We start from the raw sequence: 26398 nt of genomic DNA, 5'->3' as shown, positions 1-26398 counted from the left end.
CATCCCTAGCTGTCCTTGAGAAGGTGGTGGTGAGCTGCCTTCTTGAGCCGCTGCAGTCCATGTGGTGTAGGTACACCCACAGTGCTGTTAGGGAGGGAGTTCCAGGATCTTGACCCAGCGACAGTGAAGGAACGGTGATATATTTCCAAGTCAGGATGGTGAGTGACTTGGAGGGGAACTTCCAGGTGGCGGTGTTCCCATCTATCTGCTGCCCTTGTCCTTCTAGATGGTAGTGGTCGTGGGTTTGGAAGGTGCTGTCTAAGTGTCTTGGTGAGTTTATGCAGTGTATCTTGGGAATCGGTAAGGGCATTAGCCACAGTTTTTACAGTGAGATGATGTCAGGATCTTACCCAGACTTGGTGACGGTTGCTGTGGTAGGAGGTAGCAGGTCAGCACCTTCTCACCAGTTTTCTCGTCGTCCTCAGTTTGAAATTTCAGCATTGGCTGAGACTGGTTCTCAGCCAGCCACAGGGCCTTCAGGTTCAGGTTGGTGAGGGCAAAAGGCAGGTTCATCAACCTGGGAAAAGATCAGACAATGAGGAGAGAGCCTGCGCACAGAGAGGGTCCACATACCCATCAGTGCGATCCATTCCCACCCCCTCAAGGGGAGAGGGTGGTCTGCTCCCCCACCCTACACCCTCACACCCCCCACCACCTGAAGGGGAGAGGGTGGTCTGTTCCCCAACACCCCTCGAGGAGAGAGTGGTCCATTCCCACCCCCTGACACCGAGGACGAGGGGGTCCACCCACCGAGGGTGTGAAGGAATCTGCACACCTAACTGCACACTCACTCGTATTTACAGGTCAGCATCTAACCCCACACTCGCTCCAGTTTGCAGGTCAGTGTCTAAATCCACACTCACACCTATTTACAGATCAGCATCTAACTGCTGTTACTATCCTTGGCCAGACCCCAGGACATGGGAAGATGTCCAGTTGGGGACCAACAACATTTTGTTTCAAGTAGATAAAGGTTGAGACTTATGACACCTGCTTTTGGAATAGAGCCACAAGATTCCACAGGCTTTGATTAAACAAAAAACACAAAACTTATGCTACAAGTTCAGAAAGATGAAAAAATTTACAATTTCTTTTCTAATGCCCCAACATCCATTACAGGTAAAACGGATAAGTTAAGGGTGAGGATTGACACGTGGAATTGTGATATAGTAGCCATCGCAAAGACATGGTTCAGGGAAGGGCAGGATTGGCAGCTCAACAGTCCGGGATATAGAATCTTCAGGCGAGACAGGGGAGGGGGTAAAAGAGGAGGAGGCGTTGCATTATTAGTTAAGGAGTCCATTACTGCACTAAGGAGAGATGATATCTTGGAAGGGACATCGAATGAAGCTTTGTGGGTAGAGTTTAGGAATAAAAAAGGGGCAGCCACACTGTTAGGTGTTTATTATAGACCCCCAGATAGTCAGCGGGAAATTGAGGAGCCAATATGTGCACAATTTGTGGAGGTATGTAAAAACAATAATAATATTAGATGATTTCAACTTTCCCAACATTAATTGGGATAGACATAGTGTTAAGGGCTTGGATGGAGTGGATTTCTTGAAATGTGTACAGGAGAACTTTTTAGATCAATATGTAGAGGGTCCAACAAGGCACTGCTGGACCTAATTCTGGGGAATGAAGACGGACAGGTGGCTGAGGTGGTGGTGGGGGAGCATTTTAGTGATAGCGACCACAACATGGTACAGTTTAAGTTTGTTATGGACAAAGAAATAGACAAGTTGCAAAAAAATGTTTTGGATTGGGGGAAGAGTGGATTTTAGTAAAATAAGGCAGGATCTGGCCAAGGCAGACTAGGAACAGCTACTTGTGGGGAAATCTACAGAGGAACAGTGTGGAGTGTTCAAAGAGGAAATGGGGAAGGTACAGGCTCAACATGTTCCCTCTAGGGTGATGGGAAGGAGTAACAAGTCCAGAGAACCACGGATGACCAGAGATATTCAGGATACGATGAGAAGAAAAAGAGAGCGTAAAAGAGGGGATATGAGAAAGCTCTGGCTGGTAAAAGTAGGGAAAATCCCAAGATATTCTATGAGTATATCAATGGGAAGAGGATAACCAGGGAAAGAGTAGGGTCCATTAGGGACCAAGGGGGCAATCTATGGGTGGAGCCAGAGGACATCACTAGAGTGTTGAATGAAAACTTCACATCCGTCTTCACCCAAGAGAATGAGGATGAAGATATGGAACTCGGGGAGAGAGACTGCGAGGTTCTTAAGCAAATTGATACAGGGAGTGACAAGGTATTGGAAGTGTTGACAGGCTTAAAAGTGGACAAATCTCCAGTTCTGGATGATTTGTGTCCCAGACTGCTGAGGGAGGCAAGGAAGGAGATCACAGGGGCTCTGACCTAAACTTTTAATTCCTCTCTGGCCACGGGGGAGGTACCAGAGGACTGGAGAACAGCTAATGTGGTTCCACTATTTAAGAAGGGTTGTAGAGATAAGACAGGGAACTACAGGCCAGTGAGTCTCACGTCAGTGGTAGGGAAACTATTGGAGAAATTTCTGAAGGAGAGAATCTATCTCCACTTGGAAAGGCAAGGTTTGATCAGGGATAGTCAGCATGGCTTTGTCAGAGGGAGCTCATGCCTAACAAATTTGATTGAATGTTTTGAGGAGGAGACCAGGTGTGTAGATGAGGGTAGTGCAGCTGATATAATTTATATGGATTTCAGCAAAGCCTTTGACAAGGTCCCACATGGGATACAGGGTAATTTGATAAGGTGGATTCAAAATTGGCTTAGTTGTAGGAGGCAGAGGGTGATGACAGAAGGATGCTTTAGTGACTGGAAGCCAGTGTCCAGTAGCGTACCACAGGGATCTGTGCTCGGTCCCCTATTATTTGTCATTTTTATAAACGACATAGATGACTATGTGGGGGGTAGGATTAGTAAGTTTGCGGATGACACAAAGATTGGCTGGGTGGTTCACAGTGAGGTTGAGTGTCTTGGGCTACAGGAAGATACGGAAGGGATGGTCAAATGGGCAGATAAGTAGCAGATGGAATTTAACCCTGAAAAGTGTGAGGTGATACACTTTGGAAGGAGTAATTTGACAAGGAAGTATTCAATGAATGGCATGGCACTAGGAAGTTCTGAGGAACAAAGGGAACTTGGCGTGTGTCCATTGATCTCTGAAGGTGGAGGGGCATGTTAGTGGGGTGGTGAAAAAGGCATATGGGACACTTGCCTTTATCAATCGAGGCATACATTACAAAAGTAGGGAGGTCATGTTGGAGTTGTATAGAACCTTGGTGAGGCCACAGCTGGAGTACTGTGTGCAGTTCTGGTCGCCACATTATAGGAAGGATGTGATTGCACTGGAGGGGGTGCAGAGGAGCTTCACCAGGTTGTTGCCTGGGATGAAACATTTAAGTTATGAAGAGAGGTTGGATAAACTTGGGTTGTTTTCGTTGGAGCAGAGAAGATTGAGGGGTGATCTGATCGAGGTGTAAAAGATTATGAGGGGCATGGACAGGGTGGATAGGGAGCAGCTGTTCCCCTTAGTTGAAGGGTCAGTCACAAGGGGGCATATGTTCAAGGTGAGGGGCAGGAGGTTTAGGGGGGATGTGAGTAAGAACTTTTTTACCCAGAGGGTGATGACGGTCTGGAATGCGCTGCCTGGGAGGGCGGTGGAGGCGGGTTGCCTCACATCCTTTAAAAAGTACCTGGATGAGCACTTGGCACATCATAACATTCAAGGCTATGGGCCAAGTGTTGGTAAATGGGATTAGGTAGGTAGGTCAGGTGTTTCTCGTGTCGGTGCAGACTCGATGGGCTGAAGGGCCTTTTCTGCACTGTGATTATGTGATTCATTCGGGGTAACTATGGCACATGTGAATTAACAGACTAACTGTGGTTGAACACACCACATTACAGAGTAAATGACAGATACAATCAAGAGAGAGTGAACAGATTTCTCAAGAAACCACCCAGACGTTAGTCCCACTGTGGGTCAACCAATCTCACTGAAGCTTCTTGACTGGAACATCTTCTACCTCCTCTGTTTAGTGAGACTCTTGCCTGTTCCTCTAGCTTCCCTGTTGGTTTACAGATGGAGATCTTCTGCCCCCTAGCGGCTTATGTGATATATCATACGCCTCCGCCAGAACTGCTGCTTCTCATGCCTAAGAAACCTTACAATTTTCCAGGTGTGAACTAATAGTTATTGGGATGTTACTTTGGAATTCTTCCATTATCATTAGCTTCAGGGTCGAAACCACCAATCCCACAGCATATCTTGTTCCCTAGCAAATTCTACATTTGGTCTTTTCTTCCAAGTGCAAAATTTCAACTGATATGCTTCAGGGACAAGCTCGTAAGCATTAAGTACTGCAGCTTTAACTACTTCAATCTAAAAATTGTTCTTCTGAAAGATGAGAGTACACAGCCAGAGTTCTCAACCAAAACCCTTTGCAAAACGAGGGTCCATGTGTCCTTTAGTCACTTTAGCTGCCTTTTCAAATGAGATGAAGTATCTCTCGACCCCAGTCTCCAGTGAATTGAGGCAACAAGGCAAAGATTCTTTGTTATATCAAACAGCTCAAAATGGGACTTGATTCCTCATCCAAACTATTAGTCTCTCACTCCGTACCCTAAGCTTTTTATCTGCCAGTTAATGCTGCTTGAATTCTCTCTTTGAAACTCAAACCCAAGGTTTTGCATTTCTATTGTTTCTGCTCTTTCTAGGTTCTTTTTCTTCTTCCAATTCAAGTTTTTTTGATTTCTTTTTCCATCTCAAATTGCTTCATCTGCAACTGAATTCTAGCTAATTCAACTGCTATTTGGATTCACTTCTGCTTCTTCCAACCCCACATGCTGTGCTATCAATTATTTCTGCTTTCTTGGCCCTTGCTTTTAGTTCTAACCCTAACTTTTCTGCTAAAACGGTTAACCTAGCTCTGGTTAGCTGTTGCAAATCACACAGGGATAAAACTTCCCTCTCCAGAAAAGCCTTAGCAATTGACAAAGTCATTCTGCTTTTCAATCTACTAAAATTCACCATGGCAATCTCATAAAACTTAACCTCAGCAAGTATCAGCATTCGTATTTGTCCATGGATCCAAGATCCCACAACAGCCCCCAATTTATATTATGACCCTTAGCCAGACCCCGGGATATGGGATGGGTGGGTGGGGGGAATCCAGTTAAGGACCAATAATGTTTTGTTTTAAGTCGATAAAGGTTGAGAGTCAAGACACCTGCTTTTGGAATAAAGCCACAAGATTTCACGGATTTTGAACAAATGAAAAAACAAAATTTATTACACAAGTTCAGAAAGATAAAACAATTTACAATATGTATCTTATACTCTTCAGTCAGAGTAACTATGAGGTACATGTGATTTAACAGACGAACTGTGGTTTAACACACCACACTAGAGAGTCAATGACAGATGCAGCCAAGACAGAGTCTATGAAATTCTCAAGAAATCATCCAGACGTTGGTCTCACTGTGAGTCAACTAATCTCATTGAAATTTCGTCTCTCTCATGAGGGTTTCCAACCTCCACCTTTGAAGATCTTTCCTTGCTAATTCTCTCCAAAAGTCGCTCCCACTTGGATGGCTTTAACAATGGCCCACCTCATCTCGCAGGGTTTCAATCTCATCTTCTGAGATTCCTCCTTCCGGGGTTCCCGAGTAACTCAAACGAGTTTACAAGCACACTTTCAGATCTATGGCCATGCCAAGCAGCATATCACTGTTCCAAAGGGGTACCTTTGCCACAACGGCCCACAGTACAGAGTCAGTCCGCTAACTGCAGCTCTTTCTTTAAATTGAAGCCTATTCCTGTTCCTGTGTTGGTGACACTTGCAGGCTCACTTCCTGAAACTGATTCACTGAAAAGAGTTGTTCACTGACGTTTGAACAGTTCTGGGACCTATCAAAACACTCCCAGAGAATCCCACCCCTTATTACTAGGCAGGAACCAATTTAACCAGCATTGCTACTTGATACAATCTTCACAGATTGCAAATTCTACACTCAGGGACATGTAGATCAATAGATTTTGTGATCTCTGCAGTCGATCCAGTTTACAGGCCAGCATCTAACTCCACACACACTCACTCCCATTTATAGGCCAGCATCTAAATCCACACTCACTCCTATTAGCAGACCAGCATCTAATTCCACACTCGTTCCGATTTACAGGCCAACGTCTAACTCAATACTCATTCTTATTTACAGATCAACGTCTAGCTCTACACTAGTTCCTATTTACAGATCAGCGTCTAGCTCCACACTCGTTCCTAGAAGCAGTCCAACATCTAAGTACACACTCGCTTCAGTTTACCGGCCAGCGTCTACCTCCACACATACCCAGCTACTTACAGACCAGCATTGAACTCCGCACACACTCTTATTTACAGATCAGTATCTCACTCTATACTCACTCCTATTTACAGATCAGTGTCGTACTCCACACTCACTCCTATTTACAGATCAGTGTCTCACTAAACACTCACTCCTATTTACAGATCAGTGTCTAACGCCACAATCACTCCTATATACAAATCACTGTCTTACTCCACACTCACTCCTATTTACAGATCACTGTCTCACTCCACACTCACTCCTATATACAAATCACTGTCTCACTCCACACTCAGACCTATTTACAGATCACTGTCTCACTCCACACTCAGACCTATTTACAGATCACTGTCTCAATCCACAATCACTCCAACTTACAGATCAGTCTCACTCCACACTCACTCCTACTTACAGATCAGTGTCTCACTCCACACTCACCTATTTACAGATCACTGTCTCACTCCCTCACTCCACACTCACTCCAAACTTACAGATCATTGTCTCACTCCACACTCACTCCTATTTACAGATCATTGTCTCACTCCACCCTCACTCCTATTTACAGATCAGTGTCTCACTCCACACTCACTCCTATTTACAGATCACTGTCTCACTCCACACTCACTCCTATTTACAGATCACTGTCTCACTCCACACTCACTCCTATTTACAGATCAGTGCCTCACTCCACACTCACTGCTATTTACAGATCACTGTCTCACTCCACACTCACTCCTATTTACAGATCACTGTCTCACTCCACACTCACTCCTATTTACAGATCACTGTCTCACTCCACACTCACTCCAATTTACAGATCATTGTCTCACTCCACACTCACTCCTATTTACAGATCACTGTCTCATTCCACACTCACTCCTATTTACAGATCAGTGTCTCACTCCACACTAACTCCTATTTACAGATCAGTCTCACTCCACACTCACTCCTATTTACAGATCACTGTCTCACTCCACACTCACTCCTATTTACAGATCAGTGTCTCACTCCACACTCACTCCTATTTACAGATCAGTGTCTCACTCCACACTCACTCCTACTTACAGATCAGTGTCTCACTCCACACTCACTCCTATTTACAGATCACTGTCTCACTCCACACTCACTCCAATTTACAGATCACTGTCTCACTCCACACTCACTCCTACTTACAGATCAGTCTCACTCCACACTCACTCCTATTTACAGATCAGTGTCTAACGCCACAATCACTCCTATATACAAATCACTGTCTTACTCCACACTCACTCCTATTTACAGATCAGTGTCTAACGCCACAATCACTCCTATATACAAATCACTGTCTTACTCCACACTCACTCCTATTTACAGATCACTGTCTCACTCCACACTCACTCCTATATACAAATCACTGTCTCACTCCACACTCACTCCTATTTACAGATCACTGTCTCACTCCACACTCAGACCTATTTACAGATCACTGTCTCAATCCACAATCACTCCAACTTACAGATCAGTCTCACTCCACACTCACTCCTACTTACAGATCAGTGTCTCACTCCACACTCACCTATTTACAGATCACTGTCTCACTCCCTCACTCCACACTCACTCCAAACTTACAGATCATTGTCTCACTCCACACTCACTCCTATTTACAGATCATTGTCTCACTCCACCCTCACTCCTATTTACAGATCAGTGTCTCACTCCACACTCACTCCTATTTACAGATCACTGTCTCACTCCACACTCACTCCTATTTACAGATCACTGTCTCACTCCACACTCACTCCTATTTACAGATCAGTGCCTCACTCCACACTCACTGCTATTTACAGATCACTGTCTCACTCCACACTCACTCCTATTTACAGATCACTGTCTCACTCCACACTCACTCCTATTTACAGATCACTGTCTCACTCCACACTCACTCCAATTTACAGATCATTGTCTCACTCCACACTCACTCCTATTTACAGATCACTGTCTCATTCCACACTCACTCCTATTTACAGATCAGTGTCTCACTCCACACTAACTCCTATTTACAGATCAGTCTCACTCCACACTCACTCCTATTTACAGATCACTGTCTCACTCCACACTCACTCCTATTTACAGATCACTGTCTCACTCCACACTCACTCCTATTTACAGATCACTGTCTCACTCCACACTCACTCCTATTTACAGATCAGTGTCTCACTCCACACTCACTCCTATTTACAGATCACTGTCTCACTCCACACTCACTCCTATTTACAGATCACTGTCTCACTCCACACTCACTCCTATTTACAGATCACTGTCTCACTCCACACTCACTCCTACTTACAGATCACTGTCTCACTCCACACTCACTCCTATTTACAGATCACTGTCTCACTCCACACTCACTCCTATTTACAGATCACTGTCTCACTCCACACTCACTCCTACTTACAGATCACTGTCTCACTCCACACTCACTCCTATTTACAGATCACTGTCTCACTCCACACTCACTCCTATTTACAGATCACTGTCTCACTCCACACTCACTCCTATTTACAGATCACTGTCTCACTCCACACTCACTCCTATTTACAGATCACTGTCTCACTCCACACTCACTCCTATTTACAGATCACTGTCTCACTCCACACTCACTCCTATTTACAGATCACTGTCTCACTCCACACTCACTCCTATTTACAGATCACTGTCTCACTCCACACTCACTCCTATTTACAGATCACTGTCTCACTCCACACTCACTCCTATTTACAGATCACTGTCTCACTCCACACTCACTCCTACTTACAGATCACTGTCTCACTCCACACTCACTCCTATTTACAGATCACTGTCTCACTCCACACTCACTCCTATTTACAGATCACTGTCTCACTCCACACTCACTCCTATTTACAGATCACTGTCTCACTCCACACTCACTCCTATTTACAGATCAGTGTCTCACTCCACACTCACTCCTATTTACAGATCACTGTCTCACTCCACACTCACTCCTATTTACAGATCACTGTCTCACTCCACACTCACTCCTATTTACAGATCACTGTCTCACTCCACACTCACTCCTATTTACAGATCACTGTCTCACTCCACACTCACTCCTATTTACAGATCAGTGTCTCACTCCACACTCACTCCTATTTACAGATCACTGTCTCACTCCACACTCACTCCTATTTACAGATCACTGTCTCACTCCACACTCACTCCTATTTACAGATCACTGTCTCACTCCACACTCACTCCTATTTACAGATCACTGTCTCACTCCACACTCACTCCTATTTACAGATCACTGTCTCACTCCACACTCACTCCTATTTACAGATCACTGTCTCACTCCACACTCACTCCTATTTACAGATCACTGTCTCACTCCACACTCACTCCTATTTACAGATCACTGTCTCACTCCACACTCACTCCTATTTACAGATCACTGTCTCACTCCACACTCACTCCTATTTACAGATCACTGTCTCACTCCACACTCACTCCTACTTACAGATCACTGTCTCACTCCACACTCACTCCTACTTACAGATCACTGTCTCACTCCACACTCACTCCTACTTACAGATCAGTGTCTCACTCCACACTCACCTATTTACAGATCACTGTCTCACTCCCTCACTCCACACTCACTCCAAACTTACAGATCACTGTCTCATTCCACACTCACTCCAATTTACAGATCAGTCTCACTCCACACTCACTCCTATTTACAGATCATTGTCTCACTCTACACTCACTCCTATTTACAGATCATTGTCTCACTCTACACTCACTCCTATTTACAGATCATTGTCTCACTCTACACTCACTCCTATTTACAGATCATTGTCTCACTCTACACTCACTCCTATTTACAGATCATTGTCTCACTCCACCCTCACTCCTATTTACAGATCACTGTCTCACTCCACACTCACTCCTACTTACAGATCACTGTCTCACTCCACCCTCACTCCTATTTACAGATCACTGTCTCACTCCACACTCACTCCTACTTACAGATCACTGTCTCACTCCACACTCACTCCTATTTACAGATCACTGTCTCACTCCACACTCACTCCTATTTACAGATCATTGTCTCACTCTACACTCACTCCTATTTACAGATCATTGTCTCACTCCACCCTCACTCCTATTTACAGATCACTGTCTCACTCCACACTCACTCCTACTTACAGATCACTGTCTCACTCCACACTCACTCCTATTTACAGATCACTGTCTCACTCCACACTCACTCCAATTTACAGATCATTGTCTCACTCTACACTCACTCCTATTTACAGATCATTGTCTCACTCCACCCTCACTCCTATTTACAGATCACTGTCTCACTCCACACTCACTCCTACTTACAGATCACTGTCTCACTCCACACTCACTCCTATTTACAGATCACTGTCTCACTCCACACTCACTCCTATTTACAGATCACTGTCTCACTCCACACTCACTCCTACTTACAGATCACTGTCTCACTCCACACTCACTCCTATTTACAGATCAGTGTCTCACTCCACACTCACTCCTATTTACAGATCACTGTCTCACTCCACACTCACTCCTATTTACAGATCACTGTCTCACTCCACACTCACTCCTATTTACAGATCAGTGCCTCACTCCACACTCACTCCTATTTACAGATCACTGTCTCACTCCACACTCACTCCAATTTACAGATCACTGTCTCACTCCACACTCACTCCTATTTACAGATCAGTCTCACTCCACACTCACTCCTATTTACAGATCACTGTCTCACTCCACACTCACTCCTACTTACAGATCAGTCTCACTCCACACTCACTCCTATTTACAGATCAGTGTCTCACTCCACACTCACTCCTATTTACAGATCAGTGCCTCACTCCACACTCACTCCTATTTACAGATCACTGTCTCACTCCACACTCACTCCAATTTACAGATCACTGTCTCACTCCACACTCACTCCTATTTACAGATCAGTCTCACTCCACACTCACTCCTATTTACAGATCACTGTCTCACTCCACACTCACTCCTATTTACAGATCAGTGTCTCACTCCACACTCACTCCTATTTACAGGTCAGTGTCTCACTCCACACTCACTCCTACTTACAGATCACTGTCTCACTCCACACTCACTCCTATTTACAGATCAGTGTCTAACTCCACACTCACTCCTATTTACAGATCACTGTCTCACTCCACACTCACTCCTATTTACAGATCACTGTCTCACTCCACACTCACTCCTATTTACAGATCAGTGTCTCACTCCACACGCTCTCCTACTTACAGATCAGTCTCACTCCACACTCACTCCTATTTACAGATCACTGTCTCACTCCACACTCACTCCTATTTACAGATCACTGTCTCACTCCACACTCACTCCTATTTACAGATCACTGTCTCACTCCACACTCACTCCTATTTACAGATCAGTCTCACTCCACACTCACTCCTATTTACAGATCATTGTTTCATTCCACACTCACTACTATTTACAGATCACTGTCTCATTCCACACTCACTCCTATTTACAGATCAGTGCCTCACTCCACACTCACTCCTATTTACAGATCACTGTCTCACTCCACACTCACTCCTATTTACAGATCACTGTCTCACTCCACACTCACTCCTACTTACAGATCACTGTCTCACTCCACACTCACTCCTATTTACAGATCAGTGTCTCACTCCACACGCTCTCCTACTTACAGATCACTGTCTCACTCCACACTCACTCCTACTTACAGATCACTGTCTCACTCCACACTCAGTCCTATTTACAGATCAGTCTCACTCCACACTCACTACTACTTACAGATCACTGTCTCACTCCACACTCACTCCTACTTACAGATCAGTGTCTCACTCCTATTTACAGATCACTGTCTCGCTCCACACTCACTCCTATTTACAGATCAGTGTCTCACTCCACACTCACTCCTATTTACAGATCAGTGTCTCACTCCACACTCACTCCTATTTACAGGTCAGTGTCTCACTCCACACTCACTCCTACTTACAGATCACTGTCTCACTCCACACTCACTCCTATTTACAGATCAGTGTCTCACTCCACACTCACTCCTACTTACAGATCAGTGTCTCACTCCACACTCACTCCTACATACAGATCAGTGTCTCACTCCACACTAACTCCTACTTACAGATCAGTGTCTCACTCCACACTCACTCCTACTTACAGATCAGTGTCTCACTCCACACTCACTCCTACTTACAGATCACTGTCTCACTCCACACTCACTCCTACTTACAGATCAGTGTCTCACTCCACACTCACTCCTACTTACGGATCAGTTTCTCACTCCACACTCACTCCTACTTACGGATCAGTGTCTCACTCCACACTCACTCCTACTTACGGATCAGTGTCTCACTCCACACTCACTCCTATTTACGGATCACTGTCTCACTCCACACTCACTCCTATTTACGGATCACTGTCTCACTCCACACTCACTCCTATTTACGGATCAGTGTCTCACTCCACCCTCACTCCTATTTACGGATCAGTGTCTCACTCCTATTTACGGATCAGTGTCTCACTCCTATTTACAGATCAGTGTCTCACTCCTATTTACGGATCAGTGTCTCACTCCTATTTACGGATCAGTGTCTCACTCCTATTTACGGATCAGTGTCTCACTCCTATTTACGGATCAGTGTCTCACTCCTATTTACGGATCAGTGTCTCACTCCTATTTACGGATCAGTGTCTCACTCCTATTTACGGATCAGTGTCTCACTCCTATTTACGGATCAGTGTCTCACTCCTATTTACGGATCAGTGTCTCACTCCTATTTACGGATCAGTGTCTCACTCCTATTTACGGATCAGTGTCTCACTCCTATTTACGGATCAGTGTCTCACTCCTATTTACGGATCAGTGTCTCACTCCTATTTACGGATCAGTGTCTCACTCCTATTTACGGATCAGTGTCTCACTCCTATTTACGGATCAGTGTCTCACTCTTATTTACGGATCAGTGTCTCACTCCTATTTACGGATCAGTGTCTCACTCCTATTTACGGATCAGTGTCTCACTCCTATTTACGGATCAGTGTCTCACTCCTATTTACGGATCAGTGTCTCACTCCTATTTACGGATCAGTGTCTCACTCCACACTCACTCCTATTTACGGATCAGAGTCTCACTCCACACTCACTCCTATTTACGGATCAGAGTCTCACTCCACACTCACTCCTATTTACGGATCAGAGTCTCACTCCACACTCACTCCTACTTACGGATCAGTGTCTAGCTCCACACTCATTCTATTTACAGATCAGTGTCTCACTCCTATTTACAGATCAGTGTCTCACTCCTATTTACAGATCAGTGTCTCACTCCTATTTACAGATCAGTGTCTCACTCCTATTTACAGATCAGTGTCTCACTCCTATTTACAGATCAGTGTCTCACTCCTATTTACAGATCAGTGTCTCACTCCTATTTACAGATCAGTGTCTCACTCCTATTTACAGATCAGTGTCTCACTCCTATTTACAGATCAGTGTCTCACTCCTATTTACAGATCAGTGTCTCACTCCTATTTACAGATCAGTGTCTCACTCCTATTTACAGATCAGTGTCTCACTCCTATTTACAGATCAGTGTCTCACTCCTATTTACAGATCAGTGTCTCACTCCTATTTACAGATCAGTGTCTCACTCCTATTTACAGATCAGTGTCTCACTCCTATTTACAGATCAGTGTCTCACTCCTATTTACAGATCAGTGTCTCACTCCTATTTACAGATCAGTGTCTCACTCCTATTTACAGATCAGTGTCTCACTCCTATTTACAGATCAGTGTCTCACTCCTATTTACAGATCAGTGTCTCACTCCTATTTACAGATCAGTGTCTCACTCCTATTTACAGATCAGTGTCTCACTCCTATTTACAGATCAGTGTCTCACTCCTATTTACAGATCAGTGTCTCACTCCTATTTACAGATCAGTGTCTCACTCCTATTTACAGATCAGTGTCTCACTCCTATTTACAGATCAGTGTCTCACTCCTATTTACAGATCAGTGTCTCACTCCTATTTACAGATCAGTGTCTCACTCCTATTTACAGATCAGTGTCTCACTCCTATTTACAGATCAGTGTCTCACTCCTATTTACAGATCAGTGTCTCACTCCTATTTACAGATCAGTGTCTCACTCCTATTTACAGATCAGTGTCTCACTCCTATTTACAGATCAGTGTCTCACTCCTATTTACAGATCAGTGTCTCACTCCTATTTACAGATCAGTGTCTCACTCCTATTTACAGATCAGTGTCTCACTCCTATTTACAGATCAGTGTCTCACTCCTATTTACAGATCAGTGTCTCACTCCTATTTACAGATCAGTGTCTCACTCCTATTTACAGATCAGTGTCTCACTCCTATTTACAGATCAGTGTCTCACTCCTATTTACAGATCAGTGTCTCACTCCTATTTACAGATCAGTGTCTCACTCCTATTTACAGATCAGTGTCTCACTCCTATTTACAGATCAGTGTCTCACTCCTATTTACAGATCAGTGTCTCACTCCTATTTACAGATCAGTGTCTCACTCCTATTTACAGATCAGTGTCTCACTCCTATTTACAGATCAGTGTCTCACTCCTATTTACAGATCAGTGTCTCACTCCTATTTACAGATCAGTGTCTCACTCCTATTTACAGATCAGTGTCTCACTCCTATTTACAGATCAGTGTCTCACTCCTATTTACAGATCAGTGTCTCACTCCTATTTACAGATCAGTGTCTCACTCCTATTTACAGATCAGTGTCTCACTCCTATTTACAGATCAGTGTCTCACTCCTATTTACAGATCAGTGTCTCACTCCTATTTACAGATCAGTGTCTCACTCCTATTTACAGATCAGTGTCTCACTCCTATTTACAGATCAGTGTCTCACTCCTATTTACAGATCAGTGTCTCACTCCTATTTACAGATCAGTGTCTCACTCCTATTTACAGATCAGTGTCTCACTCCACACTCACTCCTATTTACAGATCACTGTCTCACTCCACACTCACTCCTATTTACAGATCACTGTCTCAATCCACACTCTCTCCTATTTACAGATCAGTGTCTCCCTCCACAGTCACTCCTATTTACAGATCACTGTCTCACTCCACACTCACTCCTATTTACAGATCACTGTCTCACTCCACACTCACTCCTACTTACAGATCAATGTCTCACTCCACACTCACTCCTATTTACAGATAGTGTCTCACTCCACACTCACTCCTATTTACAGATCACTGTCTAACTCCACAGTCCTACCTGTTTCCAGCCACATCCAGTACGTGAATCTCAGATGCCTTTGCAAGTTCAGGAGGGAGGTATGTTAGCCGGTTGTCACGGAGACTCAGCACATTTAAACTCACACAGCCTCCCAATTCAGCTGGAAAAGCCATGAGTCGGTTCCGATCCACATTCAGGTTTGTTAGTTTCTTCAGTTTTCCAATAGATTTGGGGAGTGCCTGAAATTAACCCAGAAATGAGGATTTCTATTTCTCTAACACTTTTCACACTATTATGAGTCGTAAAATGAAATAAATATTAGCAAGATTCCAAGTAGAGTTCGCCTGATTTTTTTTTGAATCGTGCTATGGAATATTTTGCATCCAGCCAAAAGTTCAGGCAAGGCTTGGGATTCACCTCTCATTCAAATGAAGGCAACTCTGTCAGCGCAGCACTCCTTCAGTAATGGCCCTCCTGAATACAGTGCCCTTGCGGTGCTGACCCTCTGACAGTGCAGCACTCCCTCAGTACTGACCCTCCCACAGTGCGGCACTCCCTCACTACTGACCCTCCCACAGTGCGGCACTCCCTCACTACTGACCCTCCCACAGTGCGGCACTCCCTCACTACTGACCCTCCCACAGTGCGGCACTCCCTCACTACTGACCCTCCCACAGTGCGGCACTCCCTCACTACTGACCCTCCCACAGTGCGGCACTCCCTCAGTACTGACCCTCCCACAGTGCGGCACTCCCTCAGTACTGACCCTCCCACAGTGCGGCACTCCCTCAGTACTGACCCTCTGACAGTGCGGCACTCCCTCACTACTGACCCTCCCACAGTGCGGCACTCCCTCAGTACTGACCCTCCCACAGTGCGGCACTCCCTCAGTACTGACCCTCCCACAGTGCGGCACTCCCTCACTACTGACCCTCTGACAGTGCGGCACTCCCTCACTACTGACCCTCTGACAGTGCGGCACTCCCTCACTACTGACCCTCTGACAGTGCGGCACTCCCTCACTACTGACCCTCTGACAGTGCGGCACTCCCTCACTACTGACCCTCTGACAGTGCGGCACTCCCTCACTACTGACCCTCTGACAGTGCGGCACTCCCTCACTACTGACCCTCTGACAGTGCGGCACTCCCTCACTACTGACCCTCTGACAGTGCGGCACTCCCTCACTACTGACCCTCTGACAGTGCGGCACTCCCTCACTACTGACCCTCTGACAGTGCGGCACTCCCTCACTACTGACCCTCTGACAGTGCAGCACTCCCTCAGTACTGACCCTCTGACAGTGCGGCACTCCCTCAGTACTGACTCTCTGACAGTGCAGCACTCCCTCAATACTGACCCTCTGACAGTGCAGCACTCCCTCAGTACTGACCCCCTGACAGTGCAGCACTCCCTCAGTACTGACCCTCTGACAGTGTAGCACTCTCTCCCTGCAGGAAATTCTTTTGGGAGGGAGCGAGCAGCTAGAGGTCGCAGTGCACATTTGGACCAATGACATAGGTAGGAAAAGGGATGGGATTCTGAAAGCAGATTTCATGGAGTTAGGAAGGAAATTAAAAAGCAGAGCCTCAAGAGCAGTAATCTCAGGATATTCCCAGTGCCAAGAGCTAGTGAGCATAAGAATAAGAAAATTGAGCAGTTCAACATGTGGCTGGAGAAATGGGGTAGGAGGGAGGGGTCTAGATTTCTGAGGCATTGGGGCCAGTTCTGGGACAGATGGGACCCATACGTGAAGGATAATCTACACCTTAACAGGACTGGGACTAATATCCTCGTGGGGAGATTTACTAGTGCTGTTGGGGAGGGTTTAAACTAGATTGGCAGGGGGATGGGAACCTGAGTGCAGAGGAGAAAAACTGGCAGAGGGAAGTAGAGAAGTATTAACTGATAAGGAGGATATATCAGAGTTGCATCAATTAAATAGATTACTTGGAGAGTTTAATAGAATTAGAGTAGACAACAGTAAGTCATTAGTTGGGGTCAAAATAAAGGGGAAAGTGAAAGAGCCTAAATCAGGACTAATGTGCATAAATGAGCATACACGGAGTGTGGTGAATATGATTGGTGAACTGCAGGCACAGGCTGACAAATGGAATTATGATATTATTGCTATGAGAGAGACCGGGCTCAAAGAAGGGCAGGACTGGGTGTTAAATATTCCTGGGTACAAGGTGTTTAGGAGAGACAGGAAGGGGGGAAAAGGTTGGGGGTGGTGGTGTGGTGGGGGGAGTGGCAGTATTGATTAAAGCTGGCATTACAGTACTGGAGGGAATGGATATTCCAGAGGGGTCAAGGACAGAATCTCTCTGGTTAGAGGTAAGGAATAAAAAAGGTGCAATAACATTGATTGGTGTAGTAAATTGACCACCAATTAGTGGAAGGGATGTGGAGAAACACATTTGCAAAGAAATTACAGAGAGGTGCAAAAATTATAGAATAATCATAATGGGGGACTTCAATTCTCCATAATATAGACTGGGATAGGAATAGTGCAAGGGGACAAGAGGGGCGATGGTTCCTGGAATGTGTTCAAGATCATTTTCTGCAGCGATATGTTTCCAGTCCAATGAGAGGACAGGCACTGTTGGACCTGGTTCTGGGGAATGAGTTGGCCCAAGTCGATCAAATATCATTGGGAGAGCCTCTAGGGGACAGTGACCATTGTATCATGAGGTTTAGGTTAATCATGGAGAAGGACAGGGAACTATCCAGAGCAGGGATAATTAATTGGGGGAAAGCCAACCTCAATGGGAGAAGATTGCATCTGAGTCGAGTGAGTTGGAATCAAATGTTGGCAGAAATGACAGTGGCTGAACAATGGACCACCTTCAAAGAAAAAGTATTGCAGCCAATGCCAAGGTATATTCCCTTTGAGAGGAAAGATAGGACAAATAAATTCAGAGCGCTCTGGGTGATGAGAGAGAGATAGAAGTAAAGATGAAAAGGAAGATGTGTTCATACAACAGACATCAGGTAGAAAATACAATGGAGAATAAGGCTGAGTATAGAAGGGCCAGAGGGCAAGTGAAGAAACTAATAAGAATAGCAAGGAGAGATCAAGAAAAGAGGCTGGCAGCGAACAGTAAAGGGAATTCTAAGGTCTTCGATAAGCAGAGAAATAATAAAAAGGTGGTAAAAGAAAGAATAGGGCTGATAAGGAACAAAAAAGGGGGTTTGCATGTGGAGGCTGGAGAATAGTGGCAGTGTTGAGCAAGTACTTTGCATCTGTCTTAACAAAGGAAGAACTTGCTACCCAGGCTGAGGTGAGAGAGGTGGTGACTGGTACACTAGAACAACTTACAATCAAGAGGAAGGTGGTGTTGGAAAGGCTATCTTTACTTAAAATAGATAAGATACCAGCACCAGAAGAGATGCATCCAAGGGGACTGAGGGAAGTGAGAGTGGAAATTGCAGGGGCACTAGTGATAATCTTCCAGTCTTCCTTAGACACGGGGGAGGTGCCAGAGGACTGGAGAATTGTGAATGTTCATTGTTCAAAAAAGGGTGCAAGGATAAAGCTGACAGCTACATGCTAGTCAGTTTGACTTCAATGGTAGGGAAACTTCTGGAAACAATAGTACAGGATAAAATTGATAATCACTTAGACAAGTGCAGGATAATTAAGGAATGGATTCATTTAGGGAAAATCACGTTTAACTAACTTGCTGGGGTTCTTTGAGGAGGTACAGAGAAGGTTGATAAGGCAAACGTTGTTGATGTGGTGTATATGGATTTTCAAAAGGTATTTGATACAGTGCCACACAACAGACTTGAGCAAAATTCTAACTCATGGAATAAAAGGGAAATTGGCACTTGGATAAGAAACAGAGTAGTGATAAAGGCTTGTTCTTCAGATTGGAGGAAGGTATGTAGTGGAGTTCCGCAGGGGTCAGTGTTGGGACCCTTGCTCTTCCTGATATAAATTACTGACCTAGACTGTGGTGGGCAGGGCATGATTTCAAAATTTGCAGATAATACGAAGGTTGGAAATGTTGTCAACTGTGATGGAGATACTCTGAACTTCAAAAGGACACAGGCATGTTGATGGGTTGGGCAGACAAATGGCAGATTAAGTTCAATACGGAGAAGTGTGAGGGTGATTCATTTTGGCAAGAAAGATATGGAGAGACATATAAAATAAAGGGAGAGCCTCTAAAGGAGGTGCAGGAACAGAGCAACCTTGGTATATACGTACTGACCTTTGCATCTGACCCTCTGACAGTGAAGCGCTCTCTCGGTACTAACCCTCCGACAGTGCAGCACTTCCTTGGTACTGACCCTCCAACACTGCAGCGCCCTCTCTGTACTGACCCTACGACACTGCAGTACTCCCTCAGTGCTGACCCTCCGACAGCACAGTACTCCCTCAGTATTGAATCTTCAACAGTTCAGCTCTCCCTCACTACCGACCCTCCAACAATGCAGCACTCCCTCAGTACTGACTCTCTGACAGTGTAGCATTCCCTCAGTACTGACTCTCAGAGTGCAGCATTCCCTCAGTACTGCAATAAGAGAGTCAGCCTGGATATTGAACTCAAGTCTCTGGAGCGAGACTTTAGCCCATGACCATCTGACTTGAAGCAGTAGTGCTAACGCCCAAGGTCTCTGCAACAAACCATCCAAGCTTCAAGTGCAGGGCCACCCACTGCAACTGTTACTCAGACAGGGTGATGCTTAAAATATTGTTCAGGCAGGATTGACCATTACACAAGTAGCTCTGTGCAGACACCACTTACCATCAGCAGGTTCTCAGTGAGGATCAACTCTGTCAGATGTGTACACTCCCCTACTGCCTCCGTTAACTGTGTTAACCGGTTCTGATCCACCTTCAGAATGGACAACTGCTTCAACTGGCCTGGAACAACAACAAGATCGTCTATAAACTCTAGGAGTGGCCAGATCCCAAACCTCAGCTCAATGTCCAACTGCTGAAGTCAACACCCACCCAACAAGACGAGACAGCCAGCAGCCTGATTAAATCTTGCCCTCCCCTCCCCATGGATCACAGGTCCCCATGCCCATCTCCACAGGCCATGAGACCCCACCAGCCCCCCTCCCCACAGACCACGGGACTCCAGGTCCCCTCCCCACAGACCACAGGACTCCGGGTCCCCTCCCCACAGACCACAGGACTCCGGGTCCCCCTCCCCACAGACCACGGGACTCCGGGTCCCCCTCCCCACAGACCACGGGACTCCGGGTCCCCCTCCCCACAGACCACGGGACTCCGGGTCCCCCTCCCCACAGACCACGGGACTCCGGGTCCCCCTCCCCACAGACCACGGGACTCCGGGTCCCCCTCCCCACAGACCACGGGACTCCGGGTCCCCCTCCCCACAGACCACGGGACTCCGGGTCCCCCTCCCCACAGACCACGGGACTCCGGGTCCCCCTCCCCACAGACCACGGGACTCCGGGTCCCCCTCCCCACAGACCACGGGACTCCGGGTCCCCCTCCCCACAGACCACGGGACTCCGGGTCCCCCTCCCCACAGACCACGGGACTCCGGGTCCCCCTCCCCACAGACCACGGGACTCCGGGTCCCCCTCCCCACAGACCACGGGACTCCGGGTCCCCCTCCCCACAGACCACGGGACTCCGGGTCCCCCTCCCCACAGACCACGGGACTCCGGGTCCCCCTCCCCACAGACCACGGGACTCCGGGTCCCCCTCCCCACAGACCACGGGACTCCGGGTCCCCCTCCCCACAGACCACGGGACTCCGGGTCCCCCTCCCCACAGACCACGGGACTCCGGGTCCCCTCCCCACAGACCACGGGACTCCGGGTCCCCCTCCCCACGGGACTCCAGGACCCCTCCCCACTGACCATGTCCCCAGGGCCCACTCCCAACAAACCAGAAGACCCCTTTGCCATGAGACCACATTCAATGCTTCCCAGGACCAGTGCTGAATAATGCCCCCCTTGTCACCTCGGACCAGGGGTCTCTGCAGCGCCTCGCCCTGGACCAGGGGTCTCTGCAGCGCCTCGCCCTGGACCAGGGGTCTCTGCAGCGCCTCGCCCTGGACCAGGGGTCTCTGCAGCGCCTCGCCCTGGACCAGGGGTCTCTGCAGCGCCTCGCCCTGGACCAGGGGTCTCTGCAGCGCCTCGCCCTGGACCAGGGGTCTCTGCAGCGCCTCGCCCTGGACCAGGGGTCTCTGCAGCGCCTCGCCCTGGACCAGGGGTCTCTGCAGCGCCTCGCCCTGGACCAGGGGACTCTGCGCGTTAAGCTACACACTGTACTCACCAATGCCATCTGGTATAGACTCCAGTGGGTTCTGGGAGAGCAGCAGGTCAGTCAGTGCTACCAGTCCACTAATTTCATTGGGGAGCCTCTCCAGTTTATTTTCCGAAACGTCCAGGCAGACCAGGCGTCTCAGGTTTCCCAATTCCTGGAATAAGGAACAGAGCAGGACTCTCATCCCACAATCAAGACTAATCACACTGTGCCGCTGCATTCCAGCTAGACCTACACATAGCTGTGGAAGAATCATGTAATTGCTTCTGTGGTGCCATTCACAAAGCTGTTTGCACAGCTATCCCTCATGGCTATCTACATCCCATGCCCTGATGCAGATAGGGCAGTATTCCTAAAGGAACATGAATCATCTGATGTCTCCGAAATAGCTGACAAGCTCATCCAATCTCTCAATGCTGTACATCATGCCAGACAGGAGGAAATGACTGCAGGGCTCAATCTCACTCATCCTGATTCGCCACCTTCAAGTAGCCCAAAAATCACCGACATGAAATCACCCATCAGTCACCTTGAATCAAGCTGCTAATCACCTGCTCCGTATAGAAAGGACACCATTAAGGAAATAAAATACATCACCAATAACAAACTGAAAGCACCACAAAGAACAGGGCAGTCCCGATCCCTTCATGATTACCCAGCTAGAGAAAGCATTGAGGAGCCTGAAACGTGGCAAAGCACTGGGATAGACAACACTGCACAAGAGTTCCTGAAACAACCTGGCTCCTGTGCTCGTGCCTGGCTGACTCCGTTCTACACAAGAATCATCAGCTCAAACTCACTCCCAAAGATGTGACAGAGCAAAAATCATTGTCTTATACAAATTCAACACAAACACCCATCTGGCTGAGGTCATCACGCACATCTTTTTAACACTCAGTTGAATGGAACAATGTGCATCATTACTGGAACTCCTTGCTCAACACCCCTCGCCTGGTTTCCTGTCCTCGTAAACGTCACATCCGACTGAAAAACCCACAAGCTGGATGAAACCATCCATACCTGTACCTCACTTACCGCTCCATGAGGACCTGTTCAACCCACCCACTGCCTGCCTTCTATCTCAGCAACCCATACGCACCCTTCCTGAACAAGATCTACCAGCAGACATCCTTTGGATCAAGAAATGGGAAACACGGAGTTACTAACTAGTTCCTTATGACAAATCCCACCTGTCTAATTGCAGGTGTTGAACAACCACGGCAGGAGTAGTCCTTACTAACCAGGTCCAGGATGGGCCAGGGCCCCTATGCAGGCAACCTCCACCACTGGGCCCTCAGTGCAAACTCCTTATGCACTTGTAGAAAGACACAAACGATATTGCACATTACCGAGGAGTGTTCTCTCTACAGACTAAGTGAGGAACAATCACCTTAAACTCAGCAAATGAGGAGGCTATCGATTGGCTTCGGGAATTTGCACTAAATAAATCCTGAAGTAATAATCCTGCCCCGCTCTCTTCCCATAGCCCGGTTAAATTGATAACGTCATCAATGTAACCTCCAACCTTTTCACTGGATTTTCTTTGGACACTTGAGGCTGCGAACATTTTGCAACTGTAGTTGAGGTGTTCTTACCGGTGGCAGTGCAGTGAGCTGGTTCCTATCCAACCAGAGTTCCCGCAGATTTGGCAGAGCTCCTAAAGTGTCCGGCTGCAAAACAAAGAACTCAAGTAAGTCACTGTCACACACCCAGGCGTCCGTTCTACATTTAATCACAACAGAATTAGCATTGAGTTCTTTAAAATCAGCAAAAACTCCAGCGCTCCAGATCTTGTCAAACCACAGACAAACTAAACATAGACCTGAGCCGTGACATTAACTGTACAGTCCAATCCCACTATGCCAACTCTACAAAGAGCCACACCGGGGTCCTCGCTGCGTGCAGAGAAGCACCAGGGCACTCACCATGCTCAGAGCTATGCCATTACTCACTGTATTGTTACAGTCAGGGTAAGAGAGAACAAATAAAATCCCTGTCCCTTCCCTACTGTCTGTAATCGGTAAGCTTGTGAATGGGGGGTTTGTGTTTTTTTAACTTTGAGTGTGTGAACAAGTTAAATAACCAGCAGCAGGCTTTTCGTTGGTTTAAATAAGGAGAATTGTTCATTCACACGCTCACCCAGAAATCTACAGCACCCAGTCACAGAAACACTAAAGGAAAGTACAGTTGAAAAGAATAGTGCACTTTTACAGGTTATAAACGATAGGAATAGTTCATAATTCACGAGACTGTCCTGTTCCGGAAAACATGCATTGCAGGCCTGATGGAAAAGAAGTCTTCACTCTCTTCACTCCTGAAGTGCAGTTTAGGAAAGTTCAACAGCCAGAGTCACATGCCAAAGTGGATTTTCAGGATTCTCCCAAAAGGGATGGACTTTCTTCAGGCCACAGAGTTAGTTGCTTGTAGTCTTGTCACCAGGAGGTCAGTTTGCTCGTGGACCTGAAAAGGAACAGGCTTGGAGAACTTGCGATATTACAATCTCCAGTTCTCAAGGCATAGGTGTTACTGCCCTTTCTGCTGCTATGTCTTTCTGCAGACAGCACTTGAAGATTAAAAGGGTAACGAAGATGGTTACCTTACCATGTGGCTTCTCACAGTTCCCTTTTCCAAATATGGTGTTGGTCTCGAGCTGATTCGCCACACCCTGTTTTATTGTTTGAAGGTATTGATCCTGAAGCGGGTTGTGTCAATCACCATCTTTGTTTCAGAAAGATCCTTTCAATTCAAAATGTTTTTTGAATGGTCTAAGGATATGGGTGGTTGATACCTCAGTCTGGGATGTATCCCTTTTGTCCTTGAGAGACAGGGTGGCACGTTTTGAGTTCACAGACTAGGTCAGATGACCTTCGGTGGCCATCTTTTGCAGCACATATTATACATCTTAAAAGAAAAGTCAGTTCCAAAAGATTACACACTGAGTAAAGTTCATATTTTAAAAGTGTTGGGTTCCTGCGACACAGAAAGAAACCCAGTGCTGTATATTCAAAACTCCATCCTTATTGCTTTATTTTTAAAACTGGACTATTTATGCTGAACAAAGAAAGTTAAGATGGCTCCTGCAAGTCACCTAATCACAGGGTTGTCCATCTGGCTGGGAGCTGTCCCCAACAGTTTCAAGAATAAAATAATTATTTTTTCAGCTTCTGGAATTTCTCACTTCATTGTGCAAACCCGTACAATTAACAGAAGCAGTGGAAATGCAGACAAACTGGCTCCTCCATCCTGAACTTCACAAAGTAGAAAGATCAAAATTCGTTGTACTGGAAGATATACTAATAGCCGATTCATGTCTCTCCTGAGGAGCAACTCTCTCTCTCTCGCTCTCCGCCCCCCACACACACATCTTAAACCAGCTTATATTTCAACTCTTTCTTGGACTCGAACTCAAGTTCTGTCGAAGGGTCATGAGGACTCGAAACGCCAACTCTTTTCTTCTCCGCCGATGCTGCCAGACCTGCTGAGTTTTTCCAGGTAATTCTGTTTTTGTTTTTGTTTTGGATTTCCAGCATCCGCAGTTTTTTTGTTTTTATCTCTGAGCAACAATAGGATCCTGGCCAGGAGCACAGAAACTAACTAGCAGAGTCATAGGAACTTGAAACGTTAACTCAGTTTCTCCCTCTACAGGTGATGCCAGATCTGAGTTTTTCCAGCATTTTTTGTTTTTATTACAGAAACTAATTGCTAAGCTTCAATTAACCATTCATTGGCCATGTGACACAGCCCAATCCTCTGGCCATTTGGACAGTTTTAACATTACACCTTTCAGCCTCACAGTCAGATTGCTGTTTTAACATCAATGGGACAGAGCTCCAGCAACTGGACTAGGTAAGCAGTCTCAACTCCAGAAAGCCTGTTTGATTTTAAAACTTTTTGATCAATAGCTGCCAAGTGGTTTAAACACAGAAAGTCCATCGTGAAGCAGCACCATTCATTTCAAGAATTTTGTATATTTTAACCAGCCAGAAATTAATCAGATCAGAACCCCACCACAAAGAAAGTGCCCTCTGGACTCAAACTTAACATGAACCAATATTCATTTGTGAGGTCCTTCTACTGTAAAACTCTTTCTCTAACCCCCACACAACTGTGTGTGTGTGCAGAGTGGGATGTGGTGAACACTCCTTTTGCAGCTTTAGAATGTGGGAAATAAACTAACCTTCTGAGCTATTCCTAAACTGAGTATGCTGTGGATTCTTTGTAAAATTGGATCACAAAAAGGAACCGAGGGATTGGGAAAACATGCCATAGAATTCAAATTAGGAGCTTGGTGAGTGAGGGCGTTGAGTGAAGGAGGTGCCCCTTGCTTTATCTACCTTGTTTTTTCAGCCTCCAGTAATTGGCTGTTACTTCTGTACGGAGGAGGAAGCTGATTGGTGATTAACTGGTAAGTCATTCTACTTATTCTAATTGTAATAAGTAGTTTTTAAAGTTACGTATAGCAGATCAGCTTGGCTGAGTGGAATGTGCATC

At 46.2% G+C, this 26398-nt stretch overlaps 1 protein-coding gene across 14 annotated transcripts in view; it reads right to left on the bottom strand.

Annotated features, from left to right (window-relative positions):
• Nucleotides 1–26398, bottom strand: part of scrib (scribble planar cell polarity protein) — a 482984-nt gene that overhangs the window by 371827 nt on the left and 84759 nt on the right. For all 14 annotated transcript variants that reach the window (XM_041183767.1, XM_041183772.1, XM_041183773.1 and 11 more), the window contains exons 7-11: nt 23503–23577; nt 21917–22061; nt 20406–20524; nt 15688–15887; nt 351–517 (exon numbers count right to left, since the gene is read on the bottom strand). In XM_041183767.1, the coding sequence (XP_041039701.1) occupies nt 351–517; nt 15688–15887; nt 20406–20524; nt 21917–22061; nt 23503–23577 (706 nt within the window). The remainder of the gene's footprint in view (nt 1–350; nt 518–15687; nt 15888–20405; nt 20525–21916; nt 22062–23502; nt 23578–26398) is intronic.

Source organism: Carcharodon carcharias, chromosome 3 (genome assembly GCF_017639515.1).
Source record: "Carcharodon carcharias isolate sCarCar2 chromosome 3, sCarCar2.pri, whole genome shotgun sequence".
Taxonomy (NCBI): Eukaryota; Metazoa; Chordata; class Chondrichthyes; order Lamniformes; family Lamnidae; genus Carcharodon; species Carcharodon carcharias.
This window is presented reverse-complemented; position numbering and strand designations above follow the sequence as displayed.